At 39.0% G+C, this 23,215-nt stretch overlaps 1 protein-coding gene across 3 annotated transcripts in view; it reads left to right on the forward strand.

Moving 5' to 3' along the window:
* ATP2B4 (ATPase plasma membrane Ca2+ transporting 4) overlaps window positions 1–23,215 on the forward strand; it is a 200,843-nt gene that overhangs the window by 162,790 nt on the left and 14,838 nt on the right. For all 3 annotated transcript variants that reach the window (XM_070745408.1, XM_070745410.1, XM_070745409.1), the window contains exons 12-20: window positions 296–530; window positions 5,398–5,577; window positions 6,692–6,779; window positions 8,562–8,668; window positions 9,396–9,587; window positions 11,560–11,773; window positions 19,116–19,327; window positions 20,914–21,021; window positions 22,031–22,213. In XM_070745408.1, coding sequence (XP_070601509.1) covers window positions 296–530; window positions 5,398–5,577; window positions 6,692–6,779; window positions 8,562–8,668; window positions 9,396–9,587; window positions 11,560–11,773; window positions 19,116–19,327; window positions 20,914–21,021; window positions 22,031–22,213 — 1,519 coding nt within the window. The remainder of the gene's footprint in view (window positions 1–295; window positions 531–5,397; window positions 5,578–6,691; window positions 6,780–8,561; window positions 8,669–9,395; window positions 9,588–11,559; window positions 11,774–19,115; window positions 19,328–20,913; window positions 21,022–22,030; window positions 22,214–23,215) is intronic.

Below are 23,215 nucleotides of genomic sequence, written 5' to 3' on the forward strand. Positions count from 1 at the left end.
CTTAAGAACCTCGTCCCAGAACCAATTAAGTTTGTAAGACAAGGTATCACTGTATTTACATATGCACACGTTCGGTCTGTAGAAATCTATTTTGATCACCCTTCTGGAGCTTCTATTTTTAAAGAATTCACACAATTAACAATTACCTGAAAATTAATGGATCTAATATATTCCTTAAGAAAACATGTAAGACGCACCTCCTGTTGATAGGTTATAAGCAATTAACTGAAGCTTTGTTTGTAAAGTATGAACATAATTTTTGAAATATGTGCTTAATCCTTTTGTTTTAACATAGGTGCACAAAGATTTTGGACAAAAATGGGGAAGTCCGATTATTTAAAGTGAAGGACCGGGATGAGATGGTGAAAAAAGTGATTGAGCCAATGGCTTGTCAGGGGCTGCGCACCATTTGTCTGGCTTACCGGGATTTCCCTGCTGGTGTTGAACCTGACTGGGATGCTGAAAATGAGATTTTGTCTAACCTTACTTGCATCACTGTTGTTGGCATTGAGGATCCTGTTCGTCCAGAGGTACCAGGATAAATTTATTTCCTGTGTGCATATAATACATTGAATATTAAATTAGGTTTCCCAACCTGGCATCCTCCAGTTGGCTAGAGATTATAGAAATTGAAGTCCAGCAAACACAGACAGCATAAAATGGCAATTCTGTTCAAATTATCATCTTATTTTATGCATGTTCATTCTTTTTTCTCTCTCTTTCCAATTTTCTTTCCTTGCTGACTACTCACCAGTTTTGCTCCCTTGGGTGATTTTAGTATTGTACCTGTTACCTTATTTTTTCCCAGTCCCTTCTCTTTGACTTGCTCTGCTTTTTTATTACTGTCTTTCACCTTTTATTTTCCTACAGGTTATTCTTTTATCCATTATTTTGTTTTTTCATTGATTTGTTTTGGATCTACTTTGATTTTTATTTCCTTGAGTTATCTTTTTGGTTTTTCCCTATTTCTGTTCATGAATCAATGAATGCCTTTAGAGCAGTGGTTTTCAATCTTTCTAAGGCCGCGACCCCTTAATATAGTTCCTCATGTTGTGGTGACCCCCAAACATAAGTATAGCGCTAATTGTCCCAACAGCTGTGAGCTGATTGGCAGGAAGGTCAGAGAGATGCCCCCACTGTAAACACCTGATTGGCCGATTGTAAAAATATGTTCCAAGATGCCAGAATAGAAGCTTTAGTTCCTAATGCCAGGGAAATTGGTCTTTTCCCAGGGTCTCAGGCAACCCTTGTGAAATGGTCATTCGACCCCCAAAGGGGTCCCGACCCCCAGGTTGAGAGACACTGTTTTAGAGGATGTTCCATACCATTTCCATCTCTAACTTCTGCTCCTTTTCCACCAGCAGTTAAAGATTGTGTCACTCGGTTACAGAGACTTTGTTTTCATTGATAACAACCTTGTGTTATCAGTAAGGTTGCTACTTGTGGGAAGAGCTGTGTGTTTAATAACAGAATTACAGTTGTGTTCTGGTTTTAGCTACCTAGCAGAGAGATAGTAGAAAGGGACAATGTTTTCTTTCATAGATTTTCAGGAACAGAGTAATCCACCATTCTTGAATTTCACCCTCTTTTGCGATTGTTGAAAGTATTTAAAATTGTCAGGAAAAGATGCCTAGATATCTACAAAAGGAAAAAGAGATAACTGCTTCACTTAAAAATTATTCTGTGTTTTAGCAAACACCAGATACAACTGCCCTAAAAATGGCAACTATAATTTACACATTCCTCTTTAAAGCAGCCAAATATATTCTAGGAAGAAATTATGGTTACTGAGGAAAATTAATTATCTTTGGTTTACTTCATCCTTCCCAGGCTCTGTTTTCTCTCACAATTTGCTATAGGGAGGTGACAGGCAGACAACTGACGTAACACAATAAGGCATCCTATGACTACTACTTGATTGCATTTCAGAATTTTCCCCCTGCACACTGTTCCCGTAATTAGATGCTGAAGTATCTGGGATTGCAAATGGCTTCACAGATGCCTGGCATACACTAGTCTAGAGGCGGTGATTCAATTTGCAGATTTCTTAATGATGTTTCTCTTCTCGGTCAGTCACCAGCACTACTCTCACTCTGTGTATGGTTTGATCTGTTGAATTAACATAAGCAATGATGATCTGAGTCAAGAAGTAGAAATTAGTCTGATTCTATATATCAATGGTTCCCAAAGTGGGCGGTACTGCCCCCTGGGGGCGGTGGGATGCCTTAGAGCAGTGATTTTCAACCTTTTTTGGGCCGTGGCACATTTTTTACATTTACAAAATCCTGAGGCACACCGCTAACCAAAATGACATTCTAACACAGTACATATTATACATATAGTTAATAATACAGTGTTCCCTCGATTTCCACGGGGGATGCGTTCCGAGACCGCCCGCGAAAGTCGAATTTCCGCGAAGTAGAAATGCGGAAGTAAATACACCTTTTTTGGCTATGGACAGTATCACAAGCCATCCCTTAACACTTTAAACCCCTAAATTACCATTTCCCATTCCCTTAACAACCATTTACTCACCATTATTACTGGTACTCACCATTGAATAAGACACTTAGTGATCCTGATATTTATAAACATAATTATTTATTAACAATAATTATTTTTTTGTTATTTATTTGCAAAAATTATTAGTTTGGCGATGACATATGATGTCATCGGGTGGGGAAAAAACATGGTATAGGAAAAAAACTGTGAAGTTTTTTTTAATTAATATTTTTTGAAAAACCGTGGTATAGGCTATTCGCGAAGTTTGAACCTGCGAAAATCGAGGGAACACTGTATAGTTTATAAATGTATTTATACTCAGTGTGAAACCTGGGCCTGTTTCGGTGAACACAAAAGGGCAGGAATGTTTTTAGTTTTTATCGCAGTCAAGCTTGAGAAGCTCAGTTCACATAGATATGTGGTTGAAAATGGGAGCAATATTTGTTGGCCAGAATGGGGATCTCTTTGGCAACAAATAACCAAAAACTGTCCAAAAGAAGATCAGCAAACTTTAGCTTTAAACCGCAATTAGAAATCGGGACCACGGGGAGGAGTAGCAGCTTCAACTACTCACTACGGCCACACAATGACAAGTGCATGGCAGCCTTGAACGGGGACCTTCCTGGGTGTGGATGAGAGGCGGCCTGCTATTGGTTCATTGCTAGTGGTCGGGATGAAACCTAGAAGGTGATTGGTCAGTCAGCGTTCCCTGTGCCTCCACTCTTCCTGTCGCTGATAGCTGGAGGGATTGTGAGGGGAATGTTTATGTTCATATGGAGACGGCTGGCGGCGGGCCGGATAAATGGCCTCCACAGGCCATATCCAGCACATGGGCTGTAGTTTGGAGACCCATGTTTAACTTCCCCACGGCACACCTGACCATGTCTCATGGCACACTAGTGTGCCACGGCACACTGGTTGAAAAACACTGCCTTAGAGGAGTGCTAAGAAGCAGGGGAGCATCAAGGGGGCTCTAAGGGGCCTGGAAGGTGACAGGTGTTCACTGGTTCTGTCCCTGTGCCACTGGCCCCTCTTAGAGCCCCCCAGCTAGCAGAATTGTGCACGGAGACGCAGGTGCAGCTGTGTTTCAGCACAGAAGCAAAAAACCACACCAAAACACAGGTGCGATTCTAATACCTGCACATCTGCAGTAGCAGAATTGTGCTGGACTCTGCTAGCACTCAGAGCTACGGGGGCGAGCACATCATAGTTCCACCTTTGCAGCCCACCTCTGTTCTAGAAATCATTTAGCACAAATATTTTGGCTGGCTATTTATGTTGAGAATCCACAATCCAGCATGCATATTGTGCTGCACTGAAATAAGTGTGTGTTGTCCAGGTATCACAGAATTGTTAGTTATGGCCGGGCAGAGTAGTGGGCTTCACAGGTCCATTAGGAAAATGTAAAGCAATTTAATGCTTGAGCATTTTCTATTATTGCAACCTTATAGTGCCATTCAAAATAATCGGCAGGTAGCAGATTATTTTTGTAGCTCCTATTGTAATTCTTCTCACTTCTTAATGGAAATATTTGACCTTCCATTGCAAGTTGCATAGTCCCTGCAAAACACAAAACAGTTTATACTGCCTTTAAACAATTATAGACTTGATTTCTTCTCACAAATTCTTATGAGATTTACCTTAGGACTCTGAGTAAATACAGAAGCAAGAAATTTCTAGCCGTTATGTCATGTTTGCATTATCATATTGACTATTTTAAGAATCCAGTGGAACCCATTTAAAATTAGTAAGAGGTAAAGGCTGCCCCCCAAGGGCTCCATGAGGGGCAACTGGAACCTGGCTCTCCTTGCTTCTTGTTCAACACTTGACTAGCTAATTTACACCATTGACTGGTGGTTACATACATAATTGTTCAGGTGAGTGGAATTGCTAGTCAAGTGTTGTAGAATAGAGTTACTTGGTATGTCAGCCTCTTTACTCTCCACTTCTGGTTTTCAATTTCTCCTCACCAAACTCTTTGAATTGTTCTCTAAATCTGCAAACCCAGATACTACTCTTTTTTAACCGTAATAAAACAATATTTAAAACAATAAATCTGTTTTATCCTTGTAAACAGTTTATTACGCCGTAGTGCAATCTATGATTGAAGAATAAATTTGTCATTACAATATAAGTTATTAGAGCCATGGTGGCACAGCGGTTAAAATGCAATTCTGCTGGCTGACGGCAGTTCGGCAGTTCGAATCTCACCAGGCTCAAGGTTGACTCAGACTCCCATTCTTTTGAGGTGGGTAAAATGAGGACCCAGATTGTTGGGGAAAATATGCTGATTCTGTAAAGAGGGCTCTAAAGCACTACAAAGTGCGGGACCGCCTTCTGCCGCACGAATCCCAGCGACCGGTTAGGTCCCACAGAGTTGGCCTTCTCCGGGTCCCGTCGACTAAGCAATGCCGTTTGGCGGGACCTAGGAGAAGAGCCTTCTCTGTGGCGGCCCCGGCCCTCTGGAATCAGCTCCCCCCAGATATCAGAGTTGCCCCCACCCTCCTTGCCTTTCGCAAGCTCCTTAAAACCCACCTCTGTTGTCAGGCATGGGGGAATTGAAATTTCCCTTCCCCATGGCTTATAGAATTTATACATGGTATGCTTGTATGTATGAGTGGTTCTTTAAATTGGGTTTTTTTAGATTATTTTTAATATTAGATTTGTTTACATTGTCTTTTTATATTGTTGTTGTGAGCTGCCCCGAGTCTTCGGAGAGGGGCGGCATACAAATCTAATAAATAAATAAATTAAATAAATAAATAAATAAGTCTAAGTGCTACAGCTATTGCTATTCCAGTTTCCTTCCATGATTTCTTATTTCAGACCTCCTGATTCTTTGCCTACTTCATGATCACTTGCTGATAGGTTCTATTTTTCATGGCTTGCCAATAGGTACCCGAGGCCATTCAGAAGTGCCAGCGTGCTGGTATTACTGTTAGGATGGTTACCGGTGACAACATCAACACTGCACGTGCCATTGCAACTAAGTGTGGGATCTTGCTGCCTGGAGAGGACTTCCTGTGTTTGGAAGGGAAAGAATTCAATCAGCTCATCCGCAATGAGAAAGGAGAGGTAATATGAAGAGGGGATCAAAGCTGATCAAGTTTCTATTAAAGCTGAGATCTCCCAAACATATTACTAAATGGGACAGGAGGGAAAACTTTTAAAAAATATGGAGAATAATCATGTTAGCCCTATTTTACTTTATTTAATTGTGTTTAAATGAAAACAAGTCAATATTTTGTTTAGTCTGACCCCTCCTTTTATATGTGATCCCTGACTATGTTTTAAGTGAAAAAACTTTCTAATGTGATGGCAAACCGCATCCCTAAAACATGGAAATTTGTCATCTTAGGAAGAGTTTTACCGCATGGCAAAGAAGATAATTTTATGTAATTTTTTTAAAACAAATACTCCTGATTTTAAGGAATAGATCCAGGATATGAGTCTATAAACTATTTTTGGAGAGTGTTCAAGTGTTCAAAAAAAAAAGTGAAAAGATCAAGCACTATGTTTTTGTATTTCCATATTTAAAAATAAACTTAAGGACTGAATTCATTTTTACATTGCCGTTTATAATTATTTTAAATGGTTCTTTTTTCTCCTTTTTTCCTTGCCAATTAAAATTTTATTTTTCTTTTTTGTCATGTCTAGTTTATTTTAATCACCATTATATAGGTTTTCTTTCTTTTGCTATCCTTTTTTCAGTTACGGTTATAGGTTGGTTTTGGGGCTTTTTAAAATTTCATTACATCTTTAATTAAATGAGGGGGGGAATGATAGATTTGTTCATTTATGTGGCCTCTGTAGAACCATGAACCAGATCAGAGAAAGAGATCATGAGCCTTCATAGATAGTATCGTTAGGTATACAGAAGGCTTCTTTGCCCATCTTTCTCAAGTTGCAAGTATCTGCCATGGCCTGCAACAGTGGAGCAGCTATCATTATATATTGCTAATTTCTAAGGTATTTACCCTGCAGTCCTCTGATGATATGTCAGATCCATTTTAATGTTAACAGAATGGTTTCTCCATACTACCTGCAATTGTTATGGCATTCATCGTTGGGCATAAAACAAAATTCTTATGAGAAAATGGATGATGTTTTCAGAAGAGTGGGGAGACTGGTTCAAAAGTCCTTTTCAGAGCTAACCTAGCTTCTCCTATTGGGGTTTTGTTTTCTGCAGGTGGAGCAAGAACAACTGGATAAAATCTGGCCTAAACTTCGAGTCTTGGCACGTTCTTCACCAACTGATAAACACACCCTTGTGAAAGGTATGGTCAACCAAAGAGATAGCATTTGTTTTCTACAGTGATATCAGAAGATAAGTGGAAGGAGAGAGGTTTGAAAGTACTAAGTGAAAACTTAAGTGCATTTACAGAGCTCATCTAACTACACTAAACCAGCCAGCGGTACTGAACATACTTGTAAGTGAATCATAAGCTTCTAACAGACAGGAAGCAGCAGATGAAGCTAAGCAGAATCACGTCAGATACCTGTGTACAATTAGCACAGACCCCCTCCCAGGCTGTGTGCTCTCTCTACTTCTCTCTATATACCAATGACTGCATCTCAAACGATCCATCTGTTAAAGTACTTAAGTTTGCAGATGATACAACAGTGATTGGTCTCATTCGAGACAATGATGAATCTGAATACAGATTCATCAGAATGTTGAACAACTAGCCTTGTGGTACTACTGGAACAATCTGGAAATGAACACACTCAAAACCATAAAAATGGTGATAGACTTTAGCAGAATCACTCCCATACTACCCACTCTCATAATACTAGACAACACAGTATAAATAGTTGAGGCCTTCAAATTTCTAGGTTCTATCATATCTCAAGACCTAAAATGGACACCAAATATCAAAAACATCATCAAAAAAGCACAACAAAGAATGTTCTTTCTGCACCAACTCAGGAAGCTCAAACTGCCCATGGAGCTGCTGATACAGTTCTACAGAGGAGTCATTGAGTCTGTCATCTGCACCTCTACAACTGTCTGGTTTGGTTCTGCAACCCAACAAGACAGACACAGACTTCAGAAGATAATTAGAGCTGCAGAAAAACCAGTTGCTACCAACCTTCCTTCCACTGAGGAAGTATACTGCATAAGTCAAAAAGTGGGCAGTGAAAATATTTACAGACCTCTTGCATCCTGTTTCAATCCCTACCCTCAAAATGATGCTATAGAGCAGTGTTTTTCAACCAGTGTGCCGCGGCACACTAGTGTGCCACGAGACATGGTCAGGTGTGCCACGAATCTCAGCAAGAAAGAGAAAGAGAGAGAGATAAAGAAAGCAAGAGAAAGAAAGAGAAAGAAAGCAAGAGAGAGACAGAAAGAAAGAGAAAGAAAGCAAGAGAGAGAAGAAGAAAGCAAGAGAGAGAGAAAGAGAGGCAAGGAAGGAGGGAGAGATAGAAAGAGAGCAAAAAAGAGAGGAAGTAAGTAAGAGAGAAAGAGGGATGGAGAGCGAGAGAGGAAGGAAGAGAGAGAGAGAAAGAGGGAGAGAAATAGAGCGAAAGGGAGGAAGAGAGAGAGAGAATTTTTTTGTCCAAACTTTTTCTAGCCCCCCCACTCCCCCCCGCTCAAGGTACCCCATTATTTTGTATATGTAAAAAATGTGCCGCAGCTCAAAAAAGGTTGAAAATCACTGCTAATAGAGCACCACACAACAAACAACTAGACACAATAAGTTTTTTTTCCAAACCCCATCACTCTGCTAAACAAATAATTCCCTTGCCACTGTCAAACTATTCACTAAGTCTGCATTACTATTATTATTAATCTTCTCATCGTTCCTATCTCCCATCTCTTCCCACTTATGACTGCATGACTGTAACTTTTTTGTTTCTGCCCTTATGGTTTATATTGATTGTTTGCTAGTATGATTAGATTGCTGATTTGTACCCTATGACTATCATTGAGCGTTGTACCTTATGATTCTTGAATGATGTATCTTGTCTTTTTATGTATGCACCAAAGACAAATTCCTTGTGTGTCCAATCACACTTGACCAATAAAGAATTATATTCTAATTCTAAATTTTCAGGAATTATTGACAGTACTGTTGGGGAACGGAGGCAGGTGGTAGCTGTAACTGGAGATGGCACCAACGATGGCCCAGCCTTGAAGAAAGCAGACGTTGGATTTGCAATGGTATGCACCATTATTCTACATTGCAAACAAAAAAAGAAGCAGATAATTATTTGTTTGTGTGTATTTTTGCATGATGGAACTAATAACTGATAACATTGGCTGGCTGCCTGAAAGAAGAAACCTGCAGCATTGTATACATGTTAAAAGTTATTTTCATTGTGTTTTATTTTCTGTTTTAGCGTTTTCAGTTGCAGAAGTCAGAAATCTTGCAGCCCAAGACAAAATTTCACCATCCCTGGGCTCAGTAGAACACAGCAGGCAAGCATTAGGGAAAATTGGTCGCTACAGGGAACCTACTTAATGCTTTTGAGATTTGCTGGCCTATTCTAACAGGGAAAGATTTTCTAGTCACTGGCTGCCCCCATGTGTCTGTAACTGAATTTTGCAATAAACCCAACTGCCTCCTTTATCAGCTATTTTGGTTCTTTACTAACAAGTCCAAGCAAAGAGGCAGTGGTTAGCTTTTTCCCAGAGTTTTTGATCTGAAAGAGAAAGAAGTTAAGCTAGCTACAGACTTGCTATTTTAATTGTCAAAGAGCCTTATGTTGATTCATTTGGATCTTTCAGAAAAATGAGATGGTCCATATAATTTACACTGCCATGTCACCTCTGAAATGAACTGACATTTAGCATTTTGTGGGTGCAAGTCATAAAATTGAACATTAAAAAAATTAATGCTTCCTTCCTGACTAATTGTCTTTCCTCCACCTGCTCTTTATTTTCTCAGGGCATTGCTGGCACAGATGTGGCTAAGGAGGCTTCAGACATCATCCTGACAGATGATAATTTTACAAGCATTGTTAAGGCGGTGATGTGGGGCCGCAATGTATATGACAGCATTTCCAAATTCCTGCAGTTCCAGCTGACAGTCAATGTAGTGGCTGTGATTGTGGCATTCACGGGGGCTTGCATCACACAGGTAAAAGAGTTGGGACGTTTATTAATGAATTAGAGCTGATCTAGATTCCTTTGGAGGTTTCCAAATACAACAATCAAAACTTTGTCGATGCACATAAAGTTAAAATGTTCGAAGGTAAGAGAATTAGATTAAAAAGAACTATACTTTACAGAAGAAAACCAAAAGTCTATTCATTTATACTTTTTAATAGTGGCCAGTTAGATACCCCAGACAGGTCACAAATAGAGCTGATGGAGACAGTAATTCAGTGTAGTATTTATTTGTTTGTTTGTTTATTTGTTTGTTTGTTTGTTTATTTATTTATTAAATTTGTATGCCGCCCCTCTCCGCAGACTCAGGGCGGCTCACAACAGCAACAGAAAACAATATATAATACAAATTCAATAATTAGAAAGCTAAAAACCCATAATTTAAAAAACATGCACACAACATACCATACATAAACAATATAGGCCTGGGGAAGATATTTCAGCTCCCCCATGCCTGACGGCAGAGCTGGGTTTTAAGGAGTTTGCGGAAGGCAAGGAGGGTGGGGGCAGTTCTAATCTCAGGGGGGAGCTGGTTCCAGAGGGTCGGGGCCGCCACAGAGAAGGCTCTTCCCCTGGGACCCGCCAAACGACATTGTTTAGTCGACGGGACCCGGAGAAGGCCAACTCTGTGGGACCTAATTGGTCGCTGGGATTCGTGCTGGGACTACTATGGCTAATGGCTATAAACAATTTATCATTTTCATCGGAAAATTGCAGCAGTTCTTTTTTGCATCACACTTAAAGTACTAGAATTAGAGTACTGGAATTCCCCCTTATTCAGTTGAAATTAAAAATGTAAACAATTTGAAGAAGAACGTTCAGGCTAGAAAAAAAAAGAGATGCTTGTTGTCTCTGACATACTAACTAACTAGAGCCAGGGTGGCACAGTGGTTAGAGTACAGCACTGCAGACTACTTCAGCTAATTGCTAACTGTAGTTCAGGAGTTCAAATCTCACCACCGGCTCAAGGTTGACTCAGCCTTCCATACTTCCAAGGTGGGTAAAATGAGGACCCAGATTGCTGGGGGCAATATGCTGATTCTGTAAGCCGCTTAGAGACGGCTGTAAAAACACTATGAAGCAGTATATAAATCTAAATGCTATTTCTATTGCCAACAAAATATTAAATCACTGTATTAACAGTACAGTGTATCCTCGATTTTCGCGGGGGATGCATTCCGAGACCGCCTGCAAAAGTTGAATTTCCGCGAAGTAGAGATGCGGAAGTAAATACACTCTTTTTGGCTATGAACAGTATCACAAGCCTTCCCTTAACACTCTAAACCCCTAAATTACAATTTCCCATTCCCTTAGCAACCATTTATATTATTACTCACCATGTTTATTTATTAAAGTTTATTTAAAAAAAATATTTATTAAAGGCGGATGAAAATCTGGCGGTGACATATGACCTCATCAGGCGGGAAAAACCGTGGTATAGGGGGGGAAACCGCAAAGTATTTTTTAATTAATATTTTTGAAAAACCGTGGTATAGACTTTTCGCGAAGTTCGAACCCACGAAAATCGAGGGAACACTGTAGTAATATTGGATTGCAAATGCTAGTATTTCTGGATTATCATAGTAACCCAGATGTATGAATTCAACACCAGTCAACTCCCAAGTTAAAGAGCTAGAGGAAGGGGAAGAATAGCCATTGATTATGTTTGCAGTGTATTAGCCGCAATGGCTCAGTGGTTACAGTGCAGTACTGCAGGCTACTTCTGCTGCCTGCTGGCTGCCTGCAATTTGGTAGTTTAAATCTCACCAGGCTCAAGGACGACTCAGCCTTCTATCCTGCAGTGGGTAAAACAATGACCTAGATTGTTCGGGACAATATTACTCTGAAAACTGCTTAGAGAGGACTGTAAAAGCACTGTAAAGTAATATACAAGTCTAAGTGCTGTTGCTATTAGTTTTTGAAACAATGTTTTTTCTTTGCAGGATTCACCTCTGAAAGCTGTCCAGATGTTGTGGGTGAACTTGATCATGGACACCTTTGCCTCATTAGCTCTTGCCACAGAACCCCCATCAGAGTCTTTGCTCCTGCGTAGGCCATATGGTCGCAACAAGCCACTGATTTCCCGAACCATGATGAAGAACATTCTGGGACATGCCGTGTATCAGCTCACCATTATTTTCACATTACTATTTGCAGGTAAGACTGTAAGGAAGCGTGTAGAACAGCTAGGTAATCTGGGATCATTTTTTTCTGTTGTTGGATTGAATAAGGCTAAAAGATCTGGACTGCAAAAATCCAGTTGACCATTAAGCTGTAAAAAGAGAAAGAAAACTGTTTGCTATCATTCTGGATTCTGCAACCCAAATCTGTGGCCCTGTTTGCTCTTCTAAGACGGTGAAAAAATAATTTAAAAGATGTCAGAGTTGGTTTGATATCAGCGTTCTAAGTAATAGACCCATAGCAAGCAAAACTCCAAGGCAGGTAGATTCCTCAAAGAATAGCTTTATTGGATTTATTGACACAAATCTTGTAAAAACTTTCTCTGAAGGTTCCCCCAATTTTCACCTAATTAAAAGTAAAAGTTTCCCCTCAACCCCAATCAGTCACATGGTCCAATCAAGATGCAGGCTGGTTGCCTGGTGACATCACTCCTCCTTCCTCAGACCAGGTATGAGAACGCCCTTGGTTCCCAAGAGAAAGTATTTTATTTTGACTATAACATCCCAGCTATCTCTAATCTCCCCCTCCCTATCCCTCAGCTCCAGTGTGATAACACTGAAGATCTAAGATTGTTTGCTCAGGTCAGCTTCAGATTTGACAATTCAGCTAATTAATTCAATTTATGGGGTATGTTCCCTCTTCTAGTGCTTTTGAGAAAATGAAAAAAAGTCATATAGTTGTTTTCCATATTTTATTAAGTGTCCTCTGTGAAATAGCCACCATACCTGTTCTGTCGGGCTCTCTGGTAGAATCCTCCCAAAAATTCACAGGTACAAATTTCAGACACACACACACGTTTGAAAATTCAAAACAATGTTCTTTATAATGAAAATTCACTTAAACTAAGCCCTCTTTTGGTATAGCAAAGAGCACTCGTCTCCAAACAAACTGGTAATTTATACAAGTCCCTTATCAGTCCTGTGATACTTAGCTTGCAGCTGTGAGGCAATTCACAGTCCTTCTTTCACAAAGTGAAACACACTTTGCTCTGGTTTAGTTTCAAAGCAGGGAAAAATCAGCACACAAAAAGTCAAAGTCAGTAACGCAGTCATGAAACACAAGGATCAGATAATCCTCCACAATGGCCAAACCCACAGGCTGCTATTTATAGCAGCGTCACTAATTACCACAGCCCCACCCAACCACAGGTGGCCTCATTTTCTTTGATAACAATCTCTCAGTTATTGTTGCCTATGCATCGCTCTCCGCATGCGTGGCTGTATCATTAACTCTTGTTCTGAATCCAAGGAGGAGCTAGATAATTGATCTCCTTCTGAGCTGTCTGCCACACTCTCCTCCTCCCTGTCACTCATGTCTTCTTGGTCAGAGGAGCCTTCATCAGCAGATTCCACCAGGGGCAAACCAGGCCTGCAGCATGTGGATGTCTCCCCCAAATCCACAGTCCTTGGGGCAGGAGCTGGGCCAGAGCTAACCACAACAATACCTATGCCAAGAAATAGGTAAAGATACTTTACGATTCAGAGGGGACACCTGATTGACTTCTCATTAGACATATTTTAATTTCTCAGTAATGCTGAACACAGATCTCATGTTCTTGAAGGGCAATTAGGAATTGTCAATAGATAGTATAATACCACATAATTTTACATCTTAAATTGTCATGAGTGCAAGCCAAGGAAATTTGGGTTTTGATTAACAGTACTTAGTGATGAAGTTTACTGCCTATTCCCTTATTGTACCTGATTCATAACAGAATTTATATTAATATTCAGCACCAGCAGTAGAAGCTTACAGCTGTTTAAAGTATCAGCCAAAACAGTAGGTATCAATTTAATTAGTATGAATGGAATTAAATTGTATTATGCTCATAATGGGAATAGTCAAATTAGAAAACGGAAAGAAAATCTGCAAAATTAAATTCTGAAGAATCAAGTTTTATGTTGCATTTAGTGACAACGAGAAGGCTGAAGGGGGTTCATTCTGGTTAATTTGACTCCATGCAAACTGGATGTTCTTCATCCTGTTGTGTGTTTTTAGAATTCGGTACAGCTTCAGTTGTGAATCACTAACAGCTTCCAGAGAAAAATATGTCAATCTAACTGTGGAAGCATTACGTTTGCATTGTTAAACTGAATTTCTCCAGTCATCAGTAAACCAGATTCATAAGGAGGAAAATGTCTGGATTACTCTGTTTGGTTCTTTCCTGGTAGACGCTCACCTACTACAGAACCAGCAGAAATTCAGTGGGGAGGGTGGAAAAGAAGCAGCGAAGAACAACAGCAGTTGCAGTCTGCCTGAAATCTGTTGAAGTCTAAGAATCTCACTATTTATTTATTTATTTATTTAGTTAGTTAGTTAGTTAGTTAGTTAGTTAGTTAGTTAGTTAATTAGTTAGTTAGTTAGTTAGTTAGTTATTAGATTTGTATGCCGCCCCTCTCCGTAGACTCAGGGCGGCTAACAACAGTAATAAAACAACATATAACAAATCTAATATTTAAAATAACTAAAAACCCTTATTAAAAACCAAACATACACACAAATATACCACGCATAAATTGTATAGGCCTGGGGGAATGAATATCTCAATTCCCCCATGCCTGACAACAGAGGTGGGTTTTAAGGAGCTTACGAAAGGCAAGGAGGGTGGGGGCAATTCTGATCTCTGGGGGGAGCTGATTCCAGAGGGTCGGGGCCGCCACAGAGAAGGCTCTTCCCCTATGATTCTAAGGCAGAGTCTTTGTGTACATTTCTTCAGTTTTGTGGCTGGGGAATCCATATATTTATAGCTCATTATTTCCATTTTAAAAGCTGTTTTGTTTTAGTAGTGAAGGTTTTCAAATAATTATCTTCAAACTTTAATTGAAGCATAAAGAAAGGCAATCTCATTAAGGGAACAGTCTATTTTTCCAGCAGCTTCTTAGGTAATTCTAACATTGCTTAAATGAGGAGCCATTTTTAATATAAACTGTATTCTTTTTTTTAATACTGGTTTAGTTTGAATATATTAATTAGTGGTGTTGAGACTTTTTGGAATGCAAAATGTGGCGAGACTAGGCTGGCAGAATACAAGACAAAGAAGTTGGAAGGAAGGCGGAGAGTAGGACAGGATCAAAACAAAAAACATGTTTGAAAGAGGAGCAAGGAATTGCGCATAGCAAAAAAGCACACTTTCTAGTTATACTGAATTGCTGCATAGTTATGCTGCATTACATTAAATTATAAACAATTGTCAACAATTATTTTATTTGTTAAATTTTGCTTTAATAAATGGAAAAAATAAAAAGGGTTTTCTTCTTTTCTTAAGGATATGTCAAAAATTATCAAATATTATCCAACTGAAGTAGAACCATACTGCATATATTAAAACTTAAAATTTCCATGGTGATTTGTGAATATTTGGGTATTTCTTATTGTTTGGATTCTATTAAATAACTATCAAGGAAACATTCTTCATTAAAACTACCAGTATTTTTTTTAATCTTTAAGGAAAACTATGAATGTTTAAAAATGAATAATATATCAATATTCCAACTAGCAAAATAAAATATCAGTATCAATTATAATCTATTTTATTGTATTTAATTATTGTGGTTACTATATTACTACATTATTATATTTTCTGTTGTTGAATCTCATTCTTTCATGATTGATGCAACATGTAATTCCAGCAAATGAATAAATGAGTGTCAATTAAATGGTATGATAATTAACCAGTGGCAAAGACAGAGTACTTGAAGGATCTCTGAAAGAATCCACTTTTCTGTCATTTCCAGAAGGACATCACAGAAGACCAATTTAGCTTCATGGGAAGCTGTTCCAGAGAATTGGTACTAGATGTAAAAACAGCACTTTCTTCTCTGAGGCTCCCCTTAACCTCACAACATGGGGCAGCACTAGCAGTTTTTTTAAAGAAAATCCCCTCAAACAGGTCAACTCTGGTCGGAGTGGGCAATCTTGGTGCCAATCCACCTAAAGCTTTCTATGTCAACATTAGCAATTTCATTAATACATGAATCATGGAAACAAGTATAATCACAGCAACTAGGCTGCTGCAATTTCTGGGAACCTTTAAAAGGCAGCCCCATGTAGAGTGCATTGCAAAAGACCAATTGAGGCATAAGAGGCAAGAGTTACTGTAGCCCAGTGTTTCCCAACCTTGTCAACTTGAAAATATTTGGACTTCAACTCCCAGAATTCCCCAGCCAGCAAATGCTGGCTGGGGAATTCTGGGAGTTGAAGTCCAGATATCTTCAAGTTGACAAGGTTGGGAAACACTGCTGTAGCCAGATCCTCCCTATTCCAGGTAATTCGAGTGGCTGAGCAAAGACAATCTTTCTGGCCACCCAGCAATAGCCATTCACTTAGGAAAACTCTTTTGGAATGGACTTGCTTCCTCAGCTTCAACGGCATCTCTTGAAGAGACCATACAGAGCCAACAGGGAACAGTCACAAACAAACAGCAACTCCATATTGCATTCCATGTAAGCTTTGGTAGTGTAGTGGTTAGATTGCAATACTGCAGGCTAACTCTGCCCACTGCCAGGAGTTCGATCCTGACTGGCTCAAGGTTGACTCATTCTTCCATCCTTCCAGGGTCAGTAAAATAAAGTTCCAGATTGTTGGAGGCAACATGTTGACATTTGTAAGCCACTCAGAAAGTGCCATAAAACACTATAGAGTGGTAGATAAGTGCTGTTGCTATTGCTTAGTTCAACTTCAGCTTGTTTCATCCCATCCATCCCACAATTTATGGCATCTCCAATTGGGCCCCATGTGGCAAAACAAAGCTGAATATTATCAGCATATTAACGGTGTCACATCCCAAACTGCCAAATGATCTCTCCTATTGGTTTCAGATGGATATTAAATGATAGAGGCAGATGACTGGTCCCTGCAGTACCACAAAAAGGAGTAGTCACCTGTCATTACTTTACTTCCAGATCACTTTTCCCTGTCTACCCTTGAGGTAGGATGGAAACAGTGCCTTCAGCAGTCCCCAACTCCTTCAAGCAGTGCAAGAGTATACAGTGGTATCCAGAGCCACTTGGAAATCATAATAGATTTGAGCTGGAAGGGATAGATTTTAATCCAGTCTCTGTCCCATCCAACTGTTCTTCTAGTAAATATTCATCCGTCTTCCCAGAGGTGGATTCCTCCCAGTTTCGACCGGTTCTATGGTCGTTGGAACCAGCGGCAACCCAGGCCTCCCACACTCCTGAACTGTCTCTCTAGCTGACACCAACTTGTTTTTTGCTTCTGTGCGTGTGCTGAACCTGGTTTTTAGCACTGCATACGCAGCACATCAAGGAGTGAACTGGCAGCGAAGAAAACCAGAACCTACCCCTGCGTCTTCCCCCTAAAGAACTGGAATCCAGTCAATAGTTTTCAAACATCACTGGATCCAAGGAGAGCCCCTTTTTAAAAGGAGGCATCTCACGCCTTCTTCATGATTACTGGCATCCTCCCCTCCCATACAGAAGAGTCCAGCTGATAATATACACTTCTCTCTTGTATACAGCTGGGAAGGTTGAGGTTCAAGTACATTTGCAGCCATAGAGAGAGTGCTCTCTTTCTCTCTCCTTACTAAATGTGACTGATGTTGTGGAAATGAAAAAAGAGGATGCTACAGGATGAAAAATAATAGGAAGATGCTGCAAGATCCTACTGAAAAAAAGATGGAATATAAAAGTAAAAAAAAATAGTAACATACTAATGACATCCTGAGGACAACCATGGCAGAAGATTGGCACCTTGGAATTCCACCTCAGATAAAGAGAAGAACCTGGGATCACTCATGAGTGCTTCAAACACATGCTCCCCATGAGCACACTGCAAGACAGCAGTCTCCTTTCAGTGGGTTCATAATTGTTCTAGGAGCTGAGACAAAGTCAATTTTGTTCAAGCCTACTAATTCAGTGCTCAAGCAAACACTGAATTTGCCCACTTCCTGTCTTAATCATTTCAGGAAACTACTTGTTAACTGCTTTTTAGAGATTAAAAACCTTCACAACAGATAGATTTCATCACAGTGGGTGATTCTTCTGTCCTTGAGAAAAAAAGATTTATTATGTTTAAGAGCTTTAAAACATTTTTTTCACTGAAATAAACAGCAAAGGGCTGAGTAAAACAACTTTGAAAAGTTTTAAATGGACAAAGGGACCAGATGGATTGGAAATAAGATTTAGAAACTAATTATAAGAATCTTTCCTGTGGGCTGTTTAAAATTCTATTAAAAATATATGAAGATTTTGAACCTAAGAAATCCTCCTGTGAGAAAATGTTGTGGATTTTAAAAAAAACATGATATGGGGGGACTTTGAAGTCTGGAGATGGGAGACAATCAGAAGCTGGTAAAGATGATAATTAAGGGAAAAGAGACATATTAATACAGAATGGAGAAAAGTATATTTAGCATCTATGTACGTACTCTAAAAAATTATCTAAAAAATTTCTGCTATTATAACAATGAGTTTTTAAGAGGCGATAGAAGACAAGTAACAACTGAGAACCAGGCTGTTTTGGATATACTGTAGATTTTAAAATGACAAATACAAGACTGGTCTGAAAAAGATGTTAACCAAGACTTACAAATGAAGCCATCCGGTTTCTTAGTAATTAAAAGGGATACACCAATAATACATTAGAAGATGACTTGAATAACTTCGACATCATGGTCTGGCAAAAGAGTTGTGCTATACTAATGAAGGGGAGTTGCTGAGAAAAGACAGAAAATGAAAAGATATAAGCTTTGAGGGTCAGTATTTAAAGGGAATAACATTAAGAACTTTCAAAGTAAAAAGAAGTAATATAAAATTGCCTTACAGTTAGTCCTTGACTCGGGATCATTTAATAATTATCTGAAGTTATGATGGCACTTGAAAAAATTAGCCAGTCCTCACATTTATGACTATTGTAGCATCTCTGCAGTCAAATGAACAAAATGTAAGCACTTGACAACTACAATGTATTTATGACAGTTGCAATATGCTGGGGTCACATGATCACCATTTATTATTTTTCCAGCAAGCTTCCAACAAGCAAAGCCCATAGAAATTAGATCCATTTAACAACTGTCTGATTCACTTAATCACCATGGTGGTTTTCTTAGCAACCAGGCAAAAAGGTTGTAAAATTGGTTTTTTTAATATTTGCATTTTTAATCTTTAATTTAAAAATATTTAAAGAGAGTGCTTGATAATGAAAATTATACCTTTCAGCGTCATGGTATGCAAGACACTTGCTGCAAGTTCTGTTCCAGTGTGTAATACATGCCATATTTTACTCTGTTATCATATCATAAAGGATATCTGTGGATGGAAATAATATATTCATGTGCTCTTCAAACTCTTTTCTACAGGTGAAAAGTTTTTTGATATTGACAGTGGCCGGAATGTCCCCCTCCACTCCCCACCCACTGAACATTACACAATTGTCTTCAACACTTTTGTCATGATGCAACTGTTCAATGAAATCAATGCTCGCAAAATTCATGGGGAAAGGAACGTATTTGAGGCCATCTTCCGGAATCCAATCTTCTGTACAGTGGTGCTAGGAACCTTTGTTGCCCAGGTAAATGAAATGGGCTTGGGTGGGATTGCAGAAAAGGAGAGATTGCGAAATGGAAAATTTGTCTGTCCATTCTCCCACCAAACATAATTCTAAATTGTAATGTTTACTGAATGTAAACTTTATGCAAGGCTGGTTGAGGAATTCTGGGAGTTAAAGTCTACACATTTTAAAATTGCCAACATTGGGAAACACTGACTTACAGTGTACGACCTTAGGAAAAGCACATTTTGGTGGTTTTATGAAAAATAATCAGGAGGGTGGGCAGTGAGTCTAACATGTTCTAAACAAGTGGCAGCAGGACTGAGAAAATTCATCCCTTTGTGCATTAGAAAGGCTAATCCCTCATGAAAAGAACTTTCTCTTCTGCATCTTATTGGATGGACCAAAACTGTTTGCTACTCCATTTATGTGCAAGAAGAATATACAACTGTCTTGGTTGTGTTTCCTCTGGAAAGGCTGGGTCAAATTACTCAGTTGGTGTGAGGGGAAAAACAACTTAAAACAGAAAAGGGAATGTTTTTTTTTAAAAAAAAAATCTTGAAATCAGTAGAATGGGAAAATTTGTTCTTATCTGGAACTCAATATTATTATTTTTTCCTTTCATGACTATGGTAAGAGAGAATCCTGGTAGGTTTGGATCAGAAATAGAGAATTCATTTGGTTTATCAGACCTGAGCTTATTCACTCTCTTCTGGAAATTATTGCAGTAATTTCCCTGAGTTGTTATTACTTAGCCTGTTAAGTCTATTGTATTTCTTTTTTCTTACATGACAAAGGATTTTATTTCTGAGCTCTGCAAGTTGAGAAAACCTCCATCCCATTTGGTGGTAGCATTTATTAGAAGACTCTTTCTGTCAACAAATAGAGTCCAAAAATTATGTCATGTCTAAGAATGAATCTTCTGAGAGGGGAAGCACAGAAATCCAATTAATAAAATAAATAAATAAATAAATAAATAAGTTACATTTATGTAACCTTTCTTCTCGTAACCTCATTTGAAGTTGTGAATTGCAGCCATCTTTTCACTCCTTTAGGCCAGGGGTATAAAAATGGATTTCTTCACAGGGCGATCAACTTTGTAGTTGTGATCCATTGCTAAGGAGTAGAGAAATGGGATGGACTGCAGTTGGGATGAACGCCTCCTGCTAGCACTCTGCCGGCCAAAATAGGGCATCCCATTTTTAGCCTGAGCAGCCTTCTGCAGTATTCCTCTGCCCAAAATGGGGCAAGGGGTGCCCCATTTTCAGTAGCAGAAGCACTGTGGGCTGGTCCTTGGCTATTTTCAGGCTGGCCCCATGGGACAGATCTAAGCACCGCGCAGACCGGATCCTGCCCCTGGCCTTGAGTTTGACACCCCTGCTTTAGGTTAACAACATTGACTGAAGACTTGCAATTTTTTGAGTCAGCAGGCTTATAATGCAAATGTTTTCTTTCATTTCAATTCTTTTTCTATAAATAGGTTCCACCATTCACTCACTAGAATTATCAGGCTTGATTTTATTATATGTATTTTGGCTTACTGCTTTTGATGGTGGTTTACGGAAGCCAGCCTTTCCCATTGTTCTCTTTTTCTCCCAATACTTCAGATTATTATTGTGGAGTTTGGTGGCAAACCATTTAGTTGCTCTGGACTTACCTTAAGTCAATGGTTTTGGTGTATTTTCATTGGTGTAGGAGAGCTGCTTTGGGGACAGGTAAGTATGTGAATATTCTGCATTTATTTAAACAACTATTTTTGTTCAGTTATTTGTTAATTGTTGCCAATCTCATTTCTCTGCAAAAATCCAAAAAGGATTTTTACTTTTCTGTAAAGTAACAATATTATCAATTAAGTTGCCAACAGAACCAAATTCAGTGTGTGATTGTAACATTTTACTTTTCATTTTACTCATAACTTTCTATGCCTATTTTGTATTAAAATGCAAATTTTAATGCTTTGTGTCATATTTTTTAAAGCTGAGAAGTATATCATAGAATTAGAAGATATACAAAAGAGGAAGGATAATTCTTCCAAGCTATCTGTTACTTACAAGATAAAATAGGGGTTATTTTGTATAAATATGTGAATTGATTCATATCCTCAAATATTCCAATTGAATCACTATGGGGAGTTTTTCAATAAATTCACCAGTAATTCTGAAAAATCATATGCTATTAGATTTTCAGTATGAAAGCATCCACACTAGTTTGCTTTTATTCATCACCTCTATACTTCCATTATTTTTCTTGAGAAAAAAATGTTTTTCTTTGAAGCTTGTATATTTGCCTTTCTTTTGAAGTTGAAATCCTTTACAGAAACAAATACACATGGAACAGTCTTAAAGCCAGTTTCAAAGATGTGAATGCTATTTGCTATTTCGTGTAACACTTTGAGATCCTGAAGGAGTCCAAAAGGCAGACTAGAAATGATTTAGAAAGTAATTTAAAAAAAAAATGTGATGCCAATCAAACTGAGGATGGATGTTGCAAATCAGAGGTCTTCAAACTTGGCAACTTTAAGACTTGTGGACTTCAACTCCCAGAATTCTCCAGCCGGCATAGCTGGCTGGAGAATTCTGGGAGTTGAAGTCCACAAGTCTTAAAGTTACCAAGTTTGGGGACTCCTGTTGCAAATGCAAAGAACTGTTGGAAATCAACACAACTAAGTCAAAATAGCCACAAAAGAATTCAGAAGAATTAATTTTGAGCATTCCATTTTTATAGTTTATCAGTGCTATTCCAACAAATCAACTGAAGTTCCTGAAAGAGGCTGGTCATGGGATTGCCAAAGAAGACATTCCAGAAGAAGAGTTGGGTGAAGGTCTAGATGAAATTGACCATGCTGAAATGGAGCTTCGGCGTGGACAGATCTTGTGGTTCCGTGGTCTGAACAGAATACAGACTCAGGTATGGCACCATTTTTATGCACTTGCAGTAGTGCAGTTGCTTAGCTTTAGGTGAGACCAGTCTAAGGACATATGTTGGAAGAGCATGATATCCCTGTTGCTGAAGCAATTGAAATAAATTAGCTATATGGTTTAAATTAGCAGCATTTGTGCAAATGGAGTTAACTGATCGCATTCAGCTGAAGAGTACTTCTAAGCCTCCATCTTTGCATTGGGGAAAGTTCTCCCTTAAATCTACTTCATAACAGATCTATTCCAAGAGATAAGCAAGTATGAGAAGTATACGTAGTCATACTAGTTTTTATGAGATGCTAATGCAAGGCTGACAATAAAGACAATATGCCACTGATTTTTTTTTTTTTTGCTCAGCCATTATCCAGCCTTCAAATTTTAGGAAGGATGGTGTTGTTCCTGTTTCTGCCTATCAAAGGATGTTCTACAACTACATAGGTCCACTACTTACAGAGTTTACTGGTATAATAAACAAGAAGAAGCATGGGAAAGAGGGCAATTTGAGGATTGAGAAGCACTGAGCTTTATAGCTAGTAATCCCCAAAGCTAAATTAATATCAGTACTCTCTTCTCCTTGATAAAATTGTAATTTGTCACACAGTCATTATTATTATTAGGATTTGTGAAAGCTGCACCATTCCAAAAGATTCTGAAGAGAATATGCCATTTATTACTTTAGGACAGTGATGGTGAACCTATGGCATGGGTGCCACAGATGGCCCATGGAGCTATATCTGCTGGCACATGAGCTGTTGCCCTAGCTCAGCTTCAACCTGCATGTTTGTGCTGGCCAGCTGATTTTTGGCTCGCACAGAGGCTCTTGGGAGGACGTTTTTGGCTTCCAGAGAGTCTCTGCATGATAGGGGGGCGTTTTTACCCTCCCCTGATTCCAGAGAAGCATTTGGAGCCTGGGGACGGCAAAACCCAAGCCTACTAGGCTCACCAGAAGTTGGGAAGCAGGCTGTTCCAGGCCTCCAGAGGGCCTCTGGGG

The sequence above is a fragment of the Erythrolamprus reginae genome, chromosome 3 (genome assembly GCF_031021105.1).
Source record: "Erythrolamprus reginae isolate rEryReg1 chromosome 3, rEryReg1.hap1, whole genome shotgun sequence".
Classification (NCBI taxonomy): Eukaryota; Metazoa; Chordata; class Lepidosauria; order Squamata; family Dipsadidae; genus Erythrolamprus; species Erythrolamprus reginae.